Raw genomic sequence first — 16,737 nt, forward strand, 5'->3', positions numbered from 1 at the left:
TATGCATACAGGCCCCTGCAATTCTAAGGAAGCATGAGAGTAAAGACACAGTCTCATAACCTAAGCCTAAACCAAGCCAGCAAATCAGCAAGGGAAAATGCAGAAAATTGTATACAGCTAATGGAAAGCAAGGGGCGGAGGGAGAAGAAATAAAGAAAAAGAATGGTAAACAGAAAATATAAAATCATTATCTACGATAACTAGAAATGGAATAAATTACCTACTGAGTTGTGTCATTAAGGATATTGTTTCTTTCCATCTTCTGCTCTGCCTTTCTGTGTCCTGTGTCTATAAAGCTTGATTCTCCTCAAGGTCATAGAATAGCTGCTAGTTCAACTGGAGCTACGTGCTTCCTCATTCCAATCTGCCAAGAGAAATTTTGAGTATTTCAAGCAAGAGTCCCAAAGTTCACAGAATGACTTCTTAGGTCACACTCCCACCCCTGAAACCATGACCATAGCCAGAGCAGTAGGATGGCCTAATCCTCACCAAAACACTGTCCTTACTGACAGCTTCTCCCCTTTCTTCCTATTTTACCGGCCTTGCTTCCTCATTCACCCCACTGATTCTCAGATACAGCTTCAAGGGCGTGTGACATGTGCAGCCACACAGGGCCTCACTCTTGGTTTAATGCTCTGCTGTCACCGTCTTGAAATTTTTAGTAAGTTTCGAACAAAGGGCCCCACATTTTCATTTTGCATTAATTAGGTTCTGCAAATTATGTAGTCGGTTGTTAACTACTCTTCTTCCCAATCTCTGCCTTGGGAGTGCCTTTAGGATTGATCTTGGACCCTCTTCCTTTCTCTGTTGTCTCTCTTTGTGCTCTTGCTTAGGTGAATCATTTCTACGGCTTTAAATGTTCTCCACATGATAATAATTTCCAAAGATATTATTTAGCTCAGACATTCCTGAGCTCATCTGCTTATGTCCAACTTGACATCTTGATACCTCAACCTGGATGCCTTAACAGGCACCGCACACTTAAAAATATATCAAATATGAATCTTTTTATTTCCTCCCCCAAATATCTGTCTTCTCCCATGCTCACTACAATCAAGCCTCTTTGGATAAACTTCTGTACCTTTCTACACCATCCCCCTTTCCTGACTCTAAGCATTTGTGGTTTTTGTTTCCTCTGTCCACCAGAAAGTTTGTATCAATTTACACTTCCACAAGCAATCTATCTTAAAGCTCATTTACCCATACCCTGACCATGACAGGTCATTCTTTATCTTCTAGTCATTCGACAGATATAAAAAAATAGTTTCTTATTGTCTTATTTTGTATTCCTTCAATTATGAAAAAGGCCAATTAATTGACATTTGCCTTTCTTCTTTGAAGAACTGACTTCTTTGTTCTATGTGTCCATTTTCCCTTGTGGAGTATCTTATAAATTTGTATGAGTCCATTATATATGGAAAATATCAATTGTCTGTATTAATAAAAGAAAGTTAGAACAAACCTGGCACAAGAAAAGACAAATCATTAGGAGGTCTCAATGGTCTCAATGTTCTTGATTCTCTGAGTATAAAGATCTAAAGGGAGGGGCGCCTGGGTGGCTCAGTTGGTTGAGCGTCTGACTTCAGCTCATGTCATGACCCCACGGTTGGTGAGTTTGGGCCCTGCATCGGGCTCTGTGCTGACAGCTCAGAGCCTGGAGCCTGCTTTGGATTCTGTCTCCCTCTCTCTCTGCCCCTCCATGACTCACGCTCTCTGCCACTCAAAAATAAACAAAATTTTTAAAAATTTTTAAAAAAATCTTCTAAGAGATCTAAAGGGAGAGTGTTGCAGGCAAAGGGCAAAATCAGGTGCAAATGCCTTGCTTAGGAATTGAATTTTGCATGCTTGTGTTGCCAGATGGGTCCCTATGTGGTTGCCACTTGTGCATCAGGACTTTAAATGAATTCCACATGGGTATGAGTCAATGGGCTTTAGTGAGACAAATCTACCAAAGTCAAGGCAAGCAAAAGAATAACAGGCAGGGGCCCCCATCCTCTCACAGAGAGATAGGCCGTGGTGGGGGTCTCTGATGGATACATTTGCAATCCGGTTGAGGGAGCCTGACCCACTTTTTCTCCCTTCATATGAAAGGTCAAGTACAACAAAGCTTTGTCAAACTGGTTGAGGACATTCTGGCTTAGGGGTGACTTAGACTAGGTAATCAGCAAAAATAGAAGTGGTCCATGTACATATTGACAGTAGACCCTGCAAAACTTGCTGATAGATTTGGATGTGATAAAGTGAGGGGGGGGTGGAGGTTTCAGGGATGACTCTTGGGTTTTGTTTTGAGCACCTGGTAGGCAGTAGAGCCATTTATTAATATTGGAGAAGACTAGGGAAGAAGATATAGATGCAGATGACACGAAGCTTCAAATCCCAGTAGTTACTGATGCACCAGGTTTGTATAGGGAAATAGAAATAGGAATGAATTGTTTCTACAACCTTGTGTTTGAGGAAGTGGGCTATTCGAGAAGTGCTTAGGAGGTAACTGGTATCATTTCAATTCCACCACCTTTGGAAAGGTGAAGTTTGAAGGTAAGTAAAGATTCAGAACATTCTTGATTCAAGAACACAAAATTTGTTTATAATGTGAAGGCTACAACTACAGTTATGCTTCTAGAATTCTCTATTTCTTATTGATAAACTCAGTGCCCAATATAATTCAAATATTAATTCTTCTGGATCCCTCAATACAATTGTAGAGGCATCGTCACAGGCTGTTAACCTGTTTCTATTAAGATAGGAAGATTAGGAAAACTCACACAATTAACCTAGCTAATCTAAGAACTCCTCTGGGGCCATTATTCTTTACTAAAATATATGGGTATATAGACATTTACTGAGCAGTTACCATGTGCCAAAGAGTGTGCTAAATGCAACATATGCATTATTCTCACCACCTTCACAACAACCCAGAGGTAGTCAGGTTTGGTAACATATCCAAGTTCACACTGCTCTTAATCCAATCTATACTAGAATTAGAACCCACACAATTCAACATTTTTTTTTTTTAATGTTTATTTTTGAGATAGAGTGAGCGAGCGAGCAGGGGACTGGCAAAGAGGGAGAGAGAATCCCAAGCAGGCTCTGCACTGTCAGCACAGAGCCCAAAGCAGGGCTCAAAATCACAAACCATGAGATTATCATTGGTCAGATGCTTAACCAACTGCGCCACCCAGGCACTCCTCAACATCACTGCTTTTCAAAGACAGCAACCGTCTTATCTCTTGGTCCTCCAGAACTGATCACAGTTCCCGGCCCATGGGAGGTCACTACAGAGTGAATTGAATGAGAGAGTTAATATATGCTTGTGCTCAATACCCTCTCAGACTAAGAAAATTGTATTTCAAAACAAACAAAAGCAAGCAACTACTTCTTTCTGCCTCTTCCTTGGCTGAGGAGTAGGAGGGTTGACACAAAGGCCACTTACCTCCAGAAGTAGGACTGCCAACAATCACTAGAAGATTCAGGTCAGACTCAGGTAACAAAATGAAGAACTTCAAAATCTTTTATAACGATATCTCAGTATCAATGTTTTTCTCCATAAATGAATTGGGAAGAATCCATTGATAATTTTTACAAATGTTGTAATTCTACTAGTTTTAGCTTTGGGAAAATTCAACCAATTTTAGACATATAATTCAGATGATGTTTACTTGTGGGGAGAAAAAAAAAAGCTTAAAGCCTTCACACCATGTTTCATTACCATCCCCTATAGCTATCCTTCACTTTTCTTCCCGCAGGCACTTTCTGCTACAGCCCTTGCTTTACTGATTCAACCTCCCAGGCTTAATTTGTTTGGTTGTAACCAAATCTTTCACTGCCTCAGCTTAATCAGATGACATTCTCTTTTGCTATTTGCCACCATTAAAAAAACGTTTTTCAGCTCCACCAATCATTTTATAAAGTATTCTTTTTTTTTTTTCAACGTTTTTTATTTATTTTTTGGGACAGAGAGAGACAGAGCATGAACACGGGAGGGGCAGAGAGAGAGGGAGACACAGAATCGGAAACAGGCTCCAGGCTCCGAGCCATCAGCCCAGAGCCTGACGCAGGGCTCGAACTCACGGACCGCGAGATCGTGACCTGGCTGAAGTCGGACGCTTAACCGACTGCGCCACCCAGGCGCCCCTCCACCAATCATTTTAAATGTACATAATTACAAAATTAGTAATTTGTGACATCTGAGTGCTTGCTGTTACCAAGCACAATTCTGAGAGCTTTACATGCACTATACCTCAGTCTTCAAAACCAGATTGTCATCATTTTACAGATGGAGAAACTGAGGCCAAAATGGTTAAGATCAACATAGTAGCTTAAACTGCAAAAATACGAGATTTGCTGGCAATAAATGTCTTTATTAGGATTGTTTTGTTAAAACTTGGTTTCCTAAAGTAGCAGCAGAATTTAAAAAATACAAAAACAAAAACTACCCCAAGCTTCTTAAGGATTCATTTGGATTAACTGTAAAATTAAATGCCTAATTATTTAATACCTTCTAAAATAACACAAAATATATATAATATGTAATACAAACCTCAATAATTCAATTCTCCTGTTATGCATTTACTTACAAACTCTAAACTAAAGAAAAGATTTAGCTAAACAGAATAATTTAAAAACATGTCCTCATATAATTCTATCGTAAGTAATCTATTCTTTGGAGAATTACTTAATATGTCAATTTTATCAATTTTAGTTACATTTTATTGGTGCCTGGAAAATACAACTATTCTTTTTAAAGCTACTCTGAATTTGTAATACAGTTTAATAATTCAGATTGTCATCCCACTCTACTTAAAGGTATAGAACTTAATGATACACTTTTTTTTTTGATAAATGGAACTTAACAATGTATTTTCCTTTCTAAACTGTATAGTTTTATTCAGTTGGCTACATAATATTATACACTAGTAAACAAAGCAAGCAACATTACTCTTTTTTAAATAACATCTTTAATTAAAGTTTTTGCAAAGGTAAAATATTAAACTTAAAATAGGTCTTAGTACATCAAAATACTAAGTTCTCTAATTGTATTCCAAGATGGTCTTTAAAACATAATATCCTGTATATCACAGAAGAGCAACCTTGATCTGCAATTGTACAGAATGAATTTTACAAACATAATAAATATATTTACGCCCTTACACATAACAGTATGTACAACAGCAGTTGACAATAGTAGCTCAGAACAGCAAAAGGATTAGCCCCTCCCCCAAAATTGTAGCCCTGACACATACTGGACTGATTTAAGGAACCTTGACTAAAATAGTAGTTACTAATTCCACGTAGTTCTTCCCTTAAGGGAAGAACTTGTTCTTGTTCTCTTGTTCCTCAAAATAAACAAAAATAGTAAGCTCGGTGTTTAAAGTTCTTCCTTAAATCATAAAAATGACAAAAGATAGACTAAGGCAGGCTTAAAAAGGGAATTATAAACTTGAGAATAAGTTCCATAGCATAACAGATTAAAATGCAAAACTATTTAACATAAACTCATGAGGAACTATTTAAAGCAACTATGTTTTAACCAATGAATTCAAAATCTGAAATAGCGGACAGATAGATGGGAAACAGACATGAGATAAAATGAAAATGTACAAAGATGGATCAATAAAATATTCCATTGCACAAAAGCTCAAAAAAGTCCAAGATGAAATAATCTGAAAATATAGGAATTTTCTCAAGTGGAAGAAAATGCAAAGTTATAAAGGGAACTCCCAAGAGGAAATTATGTCTACATTCCTGTACAAGGCATATTTACCTTTTGAAAAGAATGGTGACATTATTGCTATAAGATAACCAAAAATTACTCTTAGAGGGAGTCAACCCTTTTTATTCCTCCATAAAAGCCAGAAAAAAGAAAACCAAATCCTTGATTTTCATATAGCAAAAGAAAATCTTTATACAAAAGCTATTATATTTTTATGTTCTTGCTGTCTAAAACGAAAATCTATTAGAATACGCTCTTCAAGAACACATTTTAATCACTATACACATGCTCAGACCCTGATGTATTCCTAAGAATAACATCAAGGTGGCTTTGATTTTAAGAGGCAACAATATAAATGTGATATGATGGCATTTAATCAACAGAAAGAAATGTTAAATGTGAACATTTAAAAAAAATATAAAAGCCCAATATAAAGATCCCCCTCATATAACAGACATTTTACTCTAGAAACTAATTGCACATTAGAGTTGGTTTAGCCAAATGTGGCTCTCTACAGAAATTAAATGTGCTCTCAGGCAATTCAAATGGTCTGATTATACAAATGACCACCAAAAAAGGGTACATATACTGAAAGGCACACATTTCCCCACTTTACCTAGAATTTTGTGTAAATTTTCCTTAGCACTGTTAACATTATTTTTTTTTTTTTTGGAATAAAAGGTGCCATCACCATCTGTGCAAATCTAAACAAATCTTCTTCTGAAACCTTTACTTATTTTCATAATACCAAGTCTGAACTACTTTCCCTCTTTAAAGTAACATGTTATTTTCATTTTCAAAATCTGAAAGTGGGAATCCTTGCCTTTTCAAAGGAATGACATTTTATGGAACCTAATGAAATGATTTGTTAAATACATTAAAAGCATGATTAAGAATTCAAGTACAGTAAAAGAGAAGCAAGTGGCATTCTTATAGCAAGCCACTATAATAAAACTAAAACATTCTATTTGATTAAAAAGGAACACGATGCAGTAATATATAAGAGCACAATTTGGTATGCAGTGTTGTTTGGACCAGCTTTCAGAATTTTCACAGGTAAAAGAAAAGCATTTGCCAAGTATGCCATAATTAATATGCAATATACAGGTGCAAATACAAATGGTTATTTCCTGCTTCAAAATAGCCCTAGTGAGTCATTCTGAAAGCAGTGGTTGTTCATGTTTGAAAATGTTATAAAAACAGGCCAGTATACAATTCTACTATGAATACAAATGTTTGTCTACATAGAGGGCCCAAAACATGAGCTGAACATCATATAGTAATCCAAGGTTCAGTAGCAGAACTACGATAGCCAAAGGGTTTTCATCAACATTGCAGCACTGCTAAACTTTTATAGGTAGTTCAGGTCATTGACTTCTTCATTGGGTAAATATAAACCCTACTAACAACTATACTGAAGGACAAATGAACAACAGGACTTCTGTGATTTCACCCCCTCCCTTCTCTTCTCCCAGTCTCACTAACAAAAAGAAAAAAACCTGTGTGTGCTTTGAGAGTAGTGGGGTAAATAAACCTCGCCTCCAAAAAACTAAATAGAGTAAAAATTAAAACCGTATTACCAGTTAATGGCATCTAAATAAAACCTAACTACTAGCATGCTAGAAACCATCATTTACACCAAAGTTCAGAACATAAGTTAAAGGGTCCAAGATGGTATGTGGGGTGGGAAGTAAGTACGCACACGCACGCACACACACACACACACAAATTGATTTGCCTTTTTGAGAAGTTTAAAGATCTGTGTTAAAAAAACAAACATATAATAGCTCACAGTTTCTCTTTGCAATGTAAAGCGTTTCTATGTTACTTCTAGAAACACATATAAAGGCAAATAAAAAGGAAGACAAAAATGGAAGACTTAAAAAAAAAAATCAATATATGAGTAACTTTACCACATGTGAATTTTGCCAAGATAGACCATGAAAAGAATTAGTTATAAGAAAATATAGGTGAAGACAAGTGATCCTACAGTTCTCCCAGGCAACTAGTTCACACGGAACACAGCACTGCCACATTGTTCTTTAGAGCCCCTTAGAGAATACAGAGCTGTGTATTCTTAATATACATATTAAATTTCTATTATTCTTAATATACAAGTCAAATTTCTATGCTTTCTTCTCGATGTGCAAACTGGAGCCCATGTATACATTATCAATGGCCTGGAAGGGCCACCAAATCAAAGAGAGGTAAATATGTACTTAGTGGCCCATCCCCCTCTAACCCCCAAAATTTCCCCTCAAATTACAAAGTTGCAATTAAAAGTGTTTTTTTTTCCCCAATTAGAAGAGTTTTTAAATTCTTTACTAGTAAATACAGGAAACTTTAATAGTTACTAAATCGTTTAAGAAAAATCCAGGTCCTCACCACCTGCCCAATGAATGCTTCAATCAATACAGAGTATTATCTGAATATTTAGCTTAAAGATTAAACACACATAAGCATATTCTTCAGTCCAACAGGGAAAAAAATCTATCTATTCATGTGTATGTAATTTCAGCTAGATGGTACCTCTGTGAACTAAAACTGTATTCCTGAGGAGCCACTCCGGGGTCTCTTTTTAAGGTATGGGACTAAAAAACAACAAAAAAAAACAAATATGATTTTTCTGGAAGGAAACCGAAGTCATCATTTTAATTCTGCTCAACTCAATGAGACCCAGGTCTTTAAATTACATTTAATGAGAACCTAATTAAAATAAATATCCATTCCTGGGTCAAATTTTGTCTCCAAACTGTGATCACTGATTACTTCCTTTAACTCTTAAACAGATGTTTCATAAAGCAGGGAAGGAAGAGGTATATATTACTGAGGGAGAATAGCTAGTAAAAATATTTAAGACCTATTATGAGAGTTCTAAATTGTTTCCTTATACAAGTGAATTAAAATTCAACACCATAATTCTTACCCTTTTGTAAAAAGCTCACACGCAATTTTTACCAAATATAACCACATACAATAAGCAGTTTCAGGTCAATCTATCAAAAGGGAATTTTCTTCAGTTCGTTCCAACAAATATCTTCTGATTGAACCCAAGTTGGAGGAAGGAATATAGACAAAGCTTTACATGCTAATTACTGGTGGCAGGTACCTGTATTTAAAATCAACAATTACGGTTTTCCAAAACCCCAGCCTCCCCCACCCCAACAACCCCAGGTGCTACAGTTCCATGGCTTGCCAGTTAGAAGTAGTGTCTATGTTGTCAAGGTCTCTTTGTTCCAGTAGCTTTGATTCTACTGCACTTTTCTGACATGCAGAAGTTAAGTTTTGGTTGGTGTATGTCCCAAGTTTCAAACTGTCCACTTAAAATTTTTTTTTAAGTTTCTTTTGTTTATTTATAAAATAAAAGAACCAACTCTTCACCATTCTGCATCTCCAATGGCTTTGGAAAATATATAATCTCTTCCATTAAGATTCATAATGCCATCCTTGAGATGAAATTTCCATTTGTTTTTACTTCTGTGTATCTAAAGAAACAAAAAAAGAACGTAAGAGATACAAAAGATAGGAAACGAAAACCCATTCACATCAAAAAAACTTTTGTCTTGTACGTTATTGCATTTACAAATTATTTTTAATTGACAGATAACAGGTAACATTAGTTTCTGCTGCACAACATGATTCGGTATTATAAAATGATCATAAGTCTAATTAACACTCATCACTATATATAGTTGCAAATTTGTTTTCTTGTGATGAGAACTTTTAAGATCTACTCTTTGAAAACTTTCAAATATATAATATGGCATTACCTATAATCAACATGCTGTACTTCACACCTGTAGGACTTACTTATTTTCTAACTGCAAGTTTGTACTTTTGACCCCCTTCACACATTTGCCCCAGTCTCCAACCTCTGGCCTCTGGCAATGACCATTTTGTTTCTATGAGTTCAGTTGTTTTTTGGTTTATTTTTGCTTGGTTGTTGTAGAATCCACAAATAAGTGAAATAATACAGTACGTGCCTTTCTCTGACTTACTTCACCTAGCATAATGCTCTCAAGGTCCATCCAAGTTGTCATAAACAACAAGCCTCCTTTCTTTTTTATGGCTGCATACAATAATATACAAATACATCATGTGTATGTAAACATATACCATGTTTTCTTTATCCACCCATCCACTGATGGACACTTAGGTTGCTTCCTTGTCTTGACTACTGTAAATTATGCTGCAATGAACATGGGAGGACATAAACCTTTCAGAGTTAGTGCTTTCACTTCCTTCGAATAACTACCCAGGAAGCAGAACTGCTGGATCATATGTGGTTCCATTTTTGATTTTTCAAGGAACCTCCACAGTTGTCCACAGTGGCTACACCAATTTACACTCCTACCAAAAGTGTACAAGGATTCCTTTTTTCCCACAACCTCACCAACACTTGTTTTTCTTGTCATTTGATAATAGTCATTCTAACAGGTATGAGGTGGTATCTCATTATGGTTTTGATGTGTATTTCTGACAGATAGTGATGTTGAGTACCTTTCCATGTACCTGTTGGCCATTTTACGTCTTCTTTGGAAAAACATCTATTCAGTTTTTCTGCCCATGTTTCATTTACTTTTTATTTTGTTAAGTTCATTTATTTTGAGAGAGACAGAAGTGGGGGGGGGGGGGGGGGAGGAGAGAGAGAGAGTGCGAGCACCCGACGCAGGGCTCAAACTCACAAACCGGGAGATCATGACCTGAGTGAGCTTCCATACATTTTGGATATTAACTCTTTATCAGATATATAATTTGCAAGTATTTTCTCCTATTCTGTAGGTTGCCTTTTCATTTTGTTGATGGTTACCTTTGCTGTGCAGGAGCTTTTTAGTTTAATGTATTCCCGTTTATTTTTGCTCTTGTTGCCTTTGCTTTTGGTGCCAAATCTAAAAAATCATCACCAAGACCCATGTCAAGGAACTTACTTCCATGTTTTCTTCTAGTTTATGGTTTCAGATCTCACATTCAAGTCTTTAATCCATCTTATGTTGTAAGATAGCAGTCCAGTTTCATTCCTTTGCATGTGCCTGCCCAGTTTTCCCAGCACCATTCATGTAAGAGACTGTCCTTTCCCTACTGTATATTCTTAGCTCCTTTGTTGTAAATCAATTGACTACGTATATGTAGATTTATTTCTGGGCTCTCTTCTGTTCCACTGATCTGAACGTCTGGTTTTATGTCAATACCATACTGTTTTTTTAGAGTATTGTAATATAAAATAAAATCAAAAAGCATGATGCCTCTTTCTTTCTTAAGTTACCTTTGGTTTTTCAGGGTCTTTTGAATTTTAGAATTTTTTGTTCCATTTCTATGAAAATCCCTTGGAAATCTGGTAGGGACTGAACTAAATCAGTAGATCACTTTAGGTAGTATGGACACTGTAATATTAACTCTTCCAATCAATGAGCACAAAATATTTTTTCATTTATTTGTGTCTTCGTCAATTTCTTTCACCAATGTCTCAGTTTTCAGTGCACAGGTCTTTCATCTCCTTGGCTATATTCATTCCAAAGTATTTTATTCTTTTTGATGCAATTATAAATGGGATTGTTTTCTTGACTTCCCTCATAGTTTATTAGCATACAGAAATGCAACATATTTTGTATATTGATCTTATACCTGGCAACTTCACTGAATTACTAGTTTTTTTGGTGGAGTCTTTAGGGTTTTCTATATATAATATATAATACTATGTCATCTGTAAATAGTGACAGTTTTACTTCTTCCTTTCCAATTTGGATGCTATTTATTTCCTTTTTCTTGCCTAAATGCTCTGGCTAGAGCCTCTACTATTATGGTGAATAAAAATGGCAAGAATTAAACACCCATCTTGTTCCTGATCTTAGAGGAAAAGCTTTCAGCTTTTCATCTTTGAGTACATTACCTGCACGTTTGTCATGAGTGCCTTTTATTATGTTGAGGTACATACGGCCCCTCTAATATTCACTTTGTTGAGTTTTTATCATAAATGCATGCTGAATTCAGCCAAATGTTTTTTCTGCATCTACTGAAATGATCTTAAGAGTTTTAAAATTTTTTTAATTAAAAAAGTTTAAAAATTTTTTTATCACATTGATTGATTTGTGTATGTTGAATCACCCTTGGATCCCCTAAAATAAAGACCACTTGGTCCTGGTCATGGTATATGATCATCTCAATACATTGTTGAATTCAGCTTGCTGCTATTTTATTGAGGATTTTGGCATCTGCGTTCATTAGGAATATTGGCCTACTATGATTTTCTTTTCTTGTGGTGTCCTTGTCTGGTTTTGGTGTCAGGGTAATATTGAACTTATAAAATGATTTTAGTACAATGTTCCCTCTTCTGTGTTTTACAAGAGTTTGAGGGGCACCTGGGTGGCTCAGACAGTTAAGCGTCTGACTTTGGCTCAAGTCATGATCTCGTGGTTCATGAGTTCAAGCCCCACATCGGGCTCTGTGCTGACAGCTCAGGGCCTGGAGCCTACTTTGGATTCTGTGTCTCCCTTTCTTTGTCCCTCCCCTACTCCCACTCTCTCTCTCTCAAAAATAAACAAACATTAAAAAAAAAAAAAAAAACCTAAAAAAAAAAACCCAATCACCTCTGCTTGACTATTTCTATTTCTAAATGACCTGGTAACAACTCACCTTCCAAGCTTATTTCCTACCTCCACATTTCTCAAAGACTTTATTTCAATCAAAAGAAGTCTCATCCCTTGCTCCCATTTTTACAAATTCAATTCCTATTTCAAGATCCACCTCAAAAATAACTATTCTCAAAGCTTTCCCTAATCACATCAGCTAAAAGTACTTTTTTTTTTTAAATGTATTTATTTTGAGAGAGAGAGACAGAGAGAGAGAGCACTACGCATGCACGTGGTGGGGGTTGGGGGAGTGAGAGACAGAGAATCCCAGGCAGGCTCTGCAATGTTAGCGCAGAGCCCTATGCGGGGCTCAATCTCATGAACCATGAGATCATGACCTGAGCTGAAATCAAGAGTCAGATGCATAACCAAATGAGCCACCCAGGTGCCTCAAAAAGTAGTCTAATTGTTAATTTTCAGTGGTATTCCTAAACACATTTCTAGTATCATTTCTAAGTATATATATATAAATTATTTTCTCCTACCAAAGTAAAACATCGTTTTCTCAAGACCTAACGTGGAACCTTATACTTGGCAGTATTTAACAAATATATCTGATTACTTAGATTTCAAAAACTATGTATATCTGCAATTAAGCCAAAGGGGGAATGGCAGTGTTCAAACTGGACCAGACTTTGGGCACTCCCATCTTTACTTTCATTTATAGTTTTTAGTTGTTTGCAATTCATGGATTTAAGGGGAAAAAGAAGTCACAAAATTTCATCAACTGAAATGCCCTTTCTTCCTTTTCCAAGTCCCATACATCATTCAATTTTCGGTTCAAGCTCCACATCTTCAAAGAAAGACCAACCGTTCTCCCTCTTCTCTGGTTTAAAGGGACTTCAAAATTGAGTAGGTTAGGCTTTCATATTCGAAAGAGGAAATCATGCCTGGAGACGTTCAATGAGTTGACCAGGGGTATATTGCTAATAAATGACAAAGATGATTCTCAAGTTCTGGTCTAACACACTTTTTACTAAATCAGGTCATTTCATATAATTATCCAGAAATGTTCACTTGTACAGATACGTTCTGAGAACTCATTCCTAAAATTCCACAGTCTAACTTCCCAATGCAAACATTTCCATAGCATATTCTTGGCAAACTGCTGTTCACTGTCTGCTTAAGTAGGATTGGGGGGGGGGGGGGGGAGTGTCAAAGAATTGCAAATTAAGTTATTCCATTCTGGGGCTGCTCTCTACAAGTCTTTCATATTTTACCGCTTACTGAAATCTGCTTTCTCGAAACTTCCACTTACTGATCCTAACTCTACCTTCAGGGACTTAATTAAAAAACAAAAAAACAAACAAAATACACACACCCACACACACACCCACACACCCACACACACATATATATATACCCTTCATGTATTTGAAAACTGTCATACTTTTCCCCTAGATCACTGAGTTAAACTTTATATACACATTTTTTTTTTAATTTTTTTTTCAACGGTTTTTTATTTATTTTTGGGACAGAGAGAGACAGAGCATGAACGGGGGAGGGGCAGAGAGAGAGGGAGACACAGAATCAGAAACAGGCTCCAGGCTCCGAGCCATCAGCCCAGAGCCTGACGCGGGGCTCGAACTCACGGACCGCGAGATCGTGACCTGGCTGAAGTCGGACGCTTAACCGACTGCGCCACCCAGGCGCCCCTATATACACATTTAATATTTACCAAATTTTTCTTACTTAGTACAAGAAAATAGAGCAACATAAAATTAAAACTGTAGACTGGGCAGAAACTCTTGCATTAAGTGGTCTTATAGCTCTGGTTGAAAAATACACTATGTAGGTAAGATTCCCTTCTGAGCTGATGGCATCTCCATTCTTCTTTCTGGGTCCTCATCAAAAAATGTTGGAATCATTCTTGATTCCTCTTTTTCTTTTCTACCACATAGCCAGGAAGAGAAAATCTTGCTGATTCTGCCTTCAAGACATATCCAAGATTCAGCTGCTTCTCACCATTTCCAACACTATCCCCCAAGCCTGACTCACCATTGTCTCTCACTTGGATTACAACATCCTGTTAGTCTCCTTGTTTCACCTCTGCTTCCTCTACACAATCTACTCTCAATAAAGAAAGCAAAGTAATCCTTTTAGAATTAAAATGTAAGTGATAACTACATCTATCTATTTGAAACCTTCCAATAACTTCCCAATTCACGCACAAGAACCCACATCCTTGCGAAGTTCCACACCACCTGCCCCCACTTACCTCTGACTTAATCTACTACTATATCCCCTCCCCTGCATCCCCAGTCCAACAATTCTGGTCTGGCCCCTGTGCCACCCCTCACACACAACAGGCAGGCTCTGTTATCAGATAATGACAAGGCTAACTCTCTTCAAGAGGTTTTTTGTTTTTTGTTTTTTTTTTTTTAAGTTTATTTATTTTGCAAAAGGGAGTGTGAGCAGGGGATGGGCAGAGAGAGAGAGAGAGAGAGAGAGAGAGAGAGGGAGAGAGAGAGGGAGAGAGAGGGAGAGAGAGAGAGAGAGAGAGGGAGAGAGAGAGAGAGAGAGGGAGAGAGAAAATCTCAAGCTGGCTCTCCACTCCGTGGGGCTCGAGCCCATTACCTTGAAAATCATGACCTGAGCCAAAATCAAGAGACACAACCAACTGAGCCACCCAGGCACCCCAGCTCTCTTCAAGTCTTGTTCAAATGTTATTTTTTCAAAAGATCTAATAAGACTAATCTTTTAAAAACTGTAACCTGTCCCTTTCCTACCAATTATCCATACCAATTATCAGCTTCTAACATACCATAATAATTTATTATTAAGTTTTAGCATCTGTTTCCCTTGACTAAACTTCCTAATGGCAGGAACTGTTTTATTTTGTTCACTAGAGTATGTCAACCTCCTAGCACAGTTTCCTGGTACATCATAGACACTGCTGAATGAAAAGACCTGTTTCCTCTTTTCTTTACCACTCCTACAGAGAAAGTAGTAGCTATCCAAAAATGGGTATACAAATTTATTTCCAGCATGAAGCAAGTGACTGCAACCTGAAAGACAATGGGTTTATATAAACAAGAAAGTGTTGAGTAGCCCAGAAAAAGAAATTCCCCAGACAAGTAAAGAAATTGATGGCATTCTGCTGTAAGACAACATGCAAAAAGCAAATGTAAAAAAGTTTCAGGATCAAATAATAGTCCATATACTCAACACTTCAAGCATATTAAGTAAAATTACCAATAAAGCTGAAGCCTCAACACCTAATGCCATCAGTCTTTATTCATAGTAAGAGAGAACTCTGCCTCATTATTAGGTTTAACTATGGTTTTGATTGGCAACATTGACTTCATTATTCTTTCTATAAATAAGATAATGTATTCTAAAATTGACTCATTATTGAAATTCTAAAGTTTAGGCTTCAAATATAAAATCCTAAAATACAAGTTGCTCAAACTATATCCAACCCTATTTTAACAAATTCATAGAACACCAGTGTTCTTTATCATTGACTAAAACATCAAGCCCAGCCCTCCAGAACTCATTTGATTCTACAAATTAGATCTCTGTAAACTTTACAATTGTTTATCATTCAATATACTATTTAAAGCTATTTTGGGTTTCTGTTTAAAACACTAAAATGTCTTTAGGAGCAAATCAAACCAATTTGAACATTTCAAATATTATATGCACAATTTATAACAAAAGAGAATACAACCATTCTTATAATATGAAAATACTGAGAAGTATATTCTTCAATCTAGCTAGGGTAAAGGCCTCCCTAGCCCAATAAATCTGACCTCTTGTCATCGTGAAATTGTGTTCTGGGGGTGCTTGGGTGGCTCCATCAGTTAAGCGTCTGACTCTTGATTTCAGCTCAGGTCATAATCTCATGCATAATCTCATAATCTCAGTTCGATCCCCATGTCAGGCTCTGCGCTGACAGCACAGAACCTGCTTGGGATTGTCTATCTCCCGCTCTCTCTGCCCTTCCCCTGCTTGCATGCTTGAAAGCTCTTTCTCAAAAATAAACAAACATTAAAAAAAAAAAAAAAAAAAAAAAAAAAGAAATTGTGTTCTGGATAATTTAGTTGTATGAGGTTCCTTTCACATTTCCTGACAACAAAGATTTATTGGTATCTATTTTAACCTTAATACTCTTCCTCTACATAAATGTAACAAGAAATTACATTTATTATAACATAAGGTTTTAAGAAGCTTATCCAAAAGTCACACAGTACAAGAGTGGATGCTCTGGTAATTCGGTATCAATGGCCTCACGGACTTTATTCCGTAATCTCTCTGATAAGTTAACTGGTTTGACTTTACCTTTTCATTACAAAATGTTAAGATTCATTGTTTTGACATTTCCCTATAGTTCTCTTTGCAATAAGCATGGCTACTTAGGAAATTCATTTCTATAGAAGCAACACAAATTTAAGCTCT

The 16,737-nt window shown here is 36.6% G+C and overlaps 1 protein-coding gene across 5 annotated transcripts in view; it reads right to left on the reverse strand.

Annotated features, from left to right (window-relative positions):
• Positions 1 to 4,936: 4,936 nt before the first annotated feature.
• Positions 4,937 to 16,737, reverse strand: part of GTF2A1 (general transcription factor IIA subunit 1) — a 45,194-nt gene continuing 33,393 nt past the window's right edge. For all 5 annotated transcript variants that reach the window (XM_042990274.1, XM_042990275.1, XM_042990276.1 and 2 more), the window contains exon 9: positions 4,937 to 9,195. In XM_042990274.1, the coding sequence (XP_042846208.1) occupies positions 9,088 to 9,195 (108 nt within the window). In that variant the 3' untranslated portion in view covers positions 4,937 to 9,087. The remainder of the gene's footprint in view (positions 9,196 to 16,737) is intronic.

Source organism: Panthera tigris, chromosome B3, assembly GCF_018350195.1.
Source record: "Panthera tigris isolate Pti1 chromosome B3, P.tigris_Pti1_mat1.1, whole genome shotgun sequence".
In the NCBI taxonomy this organism is placed as follows: domain Eukaryota; kingdom Metazoa; phylum Chordata; class Mammalia; order Carnivora; family Felidae; genus Panthera; species Panthera tigris.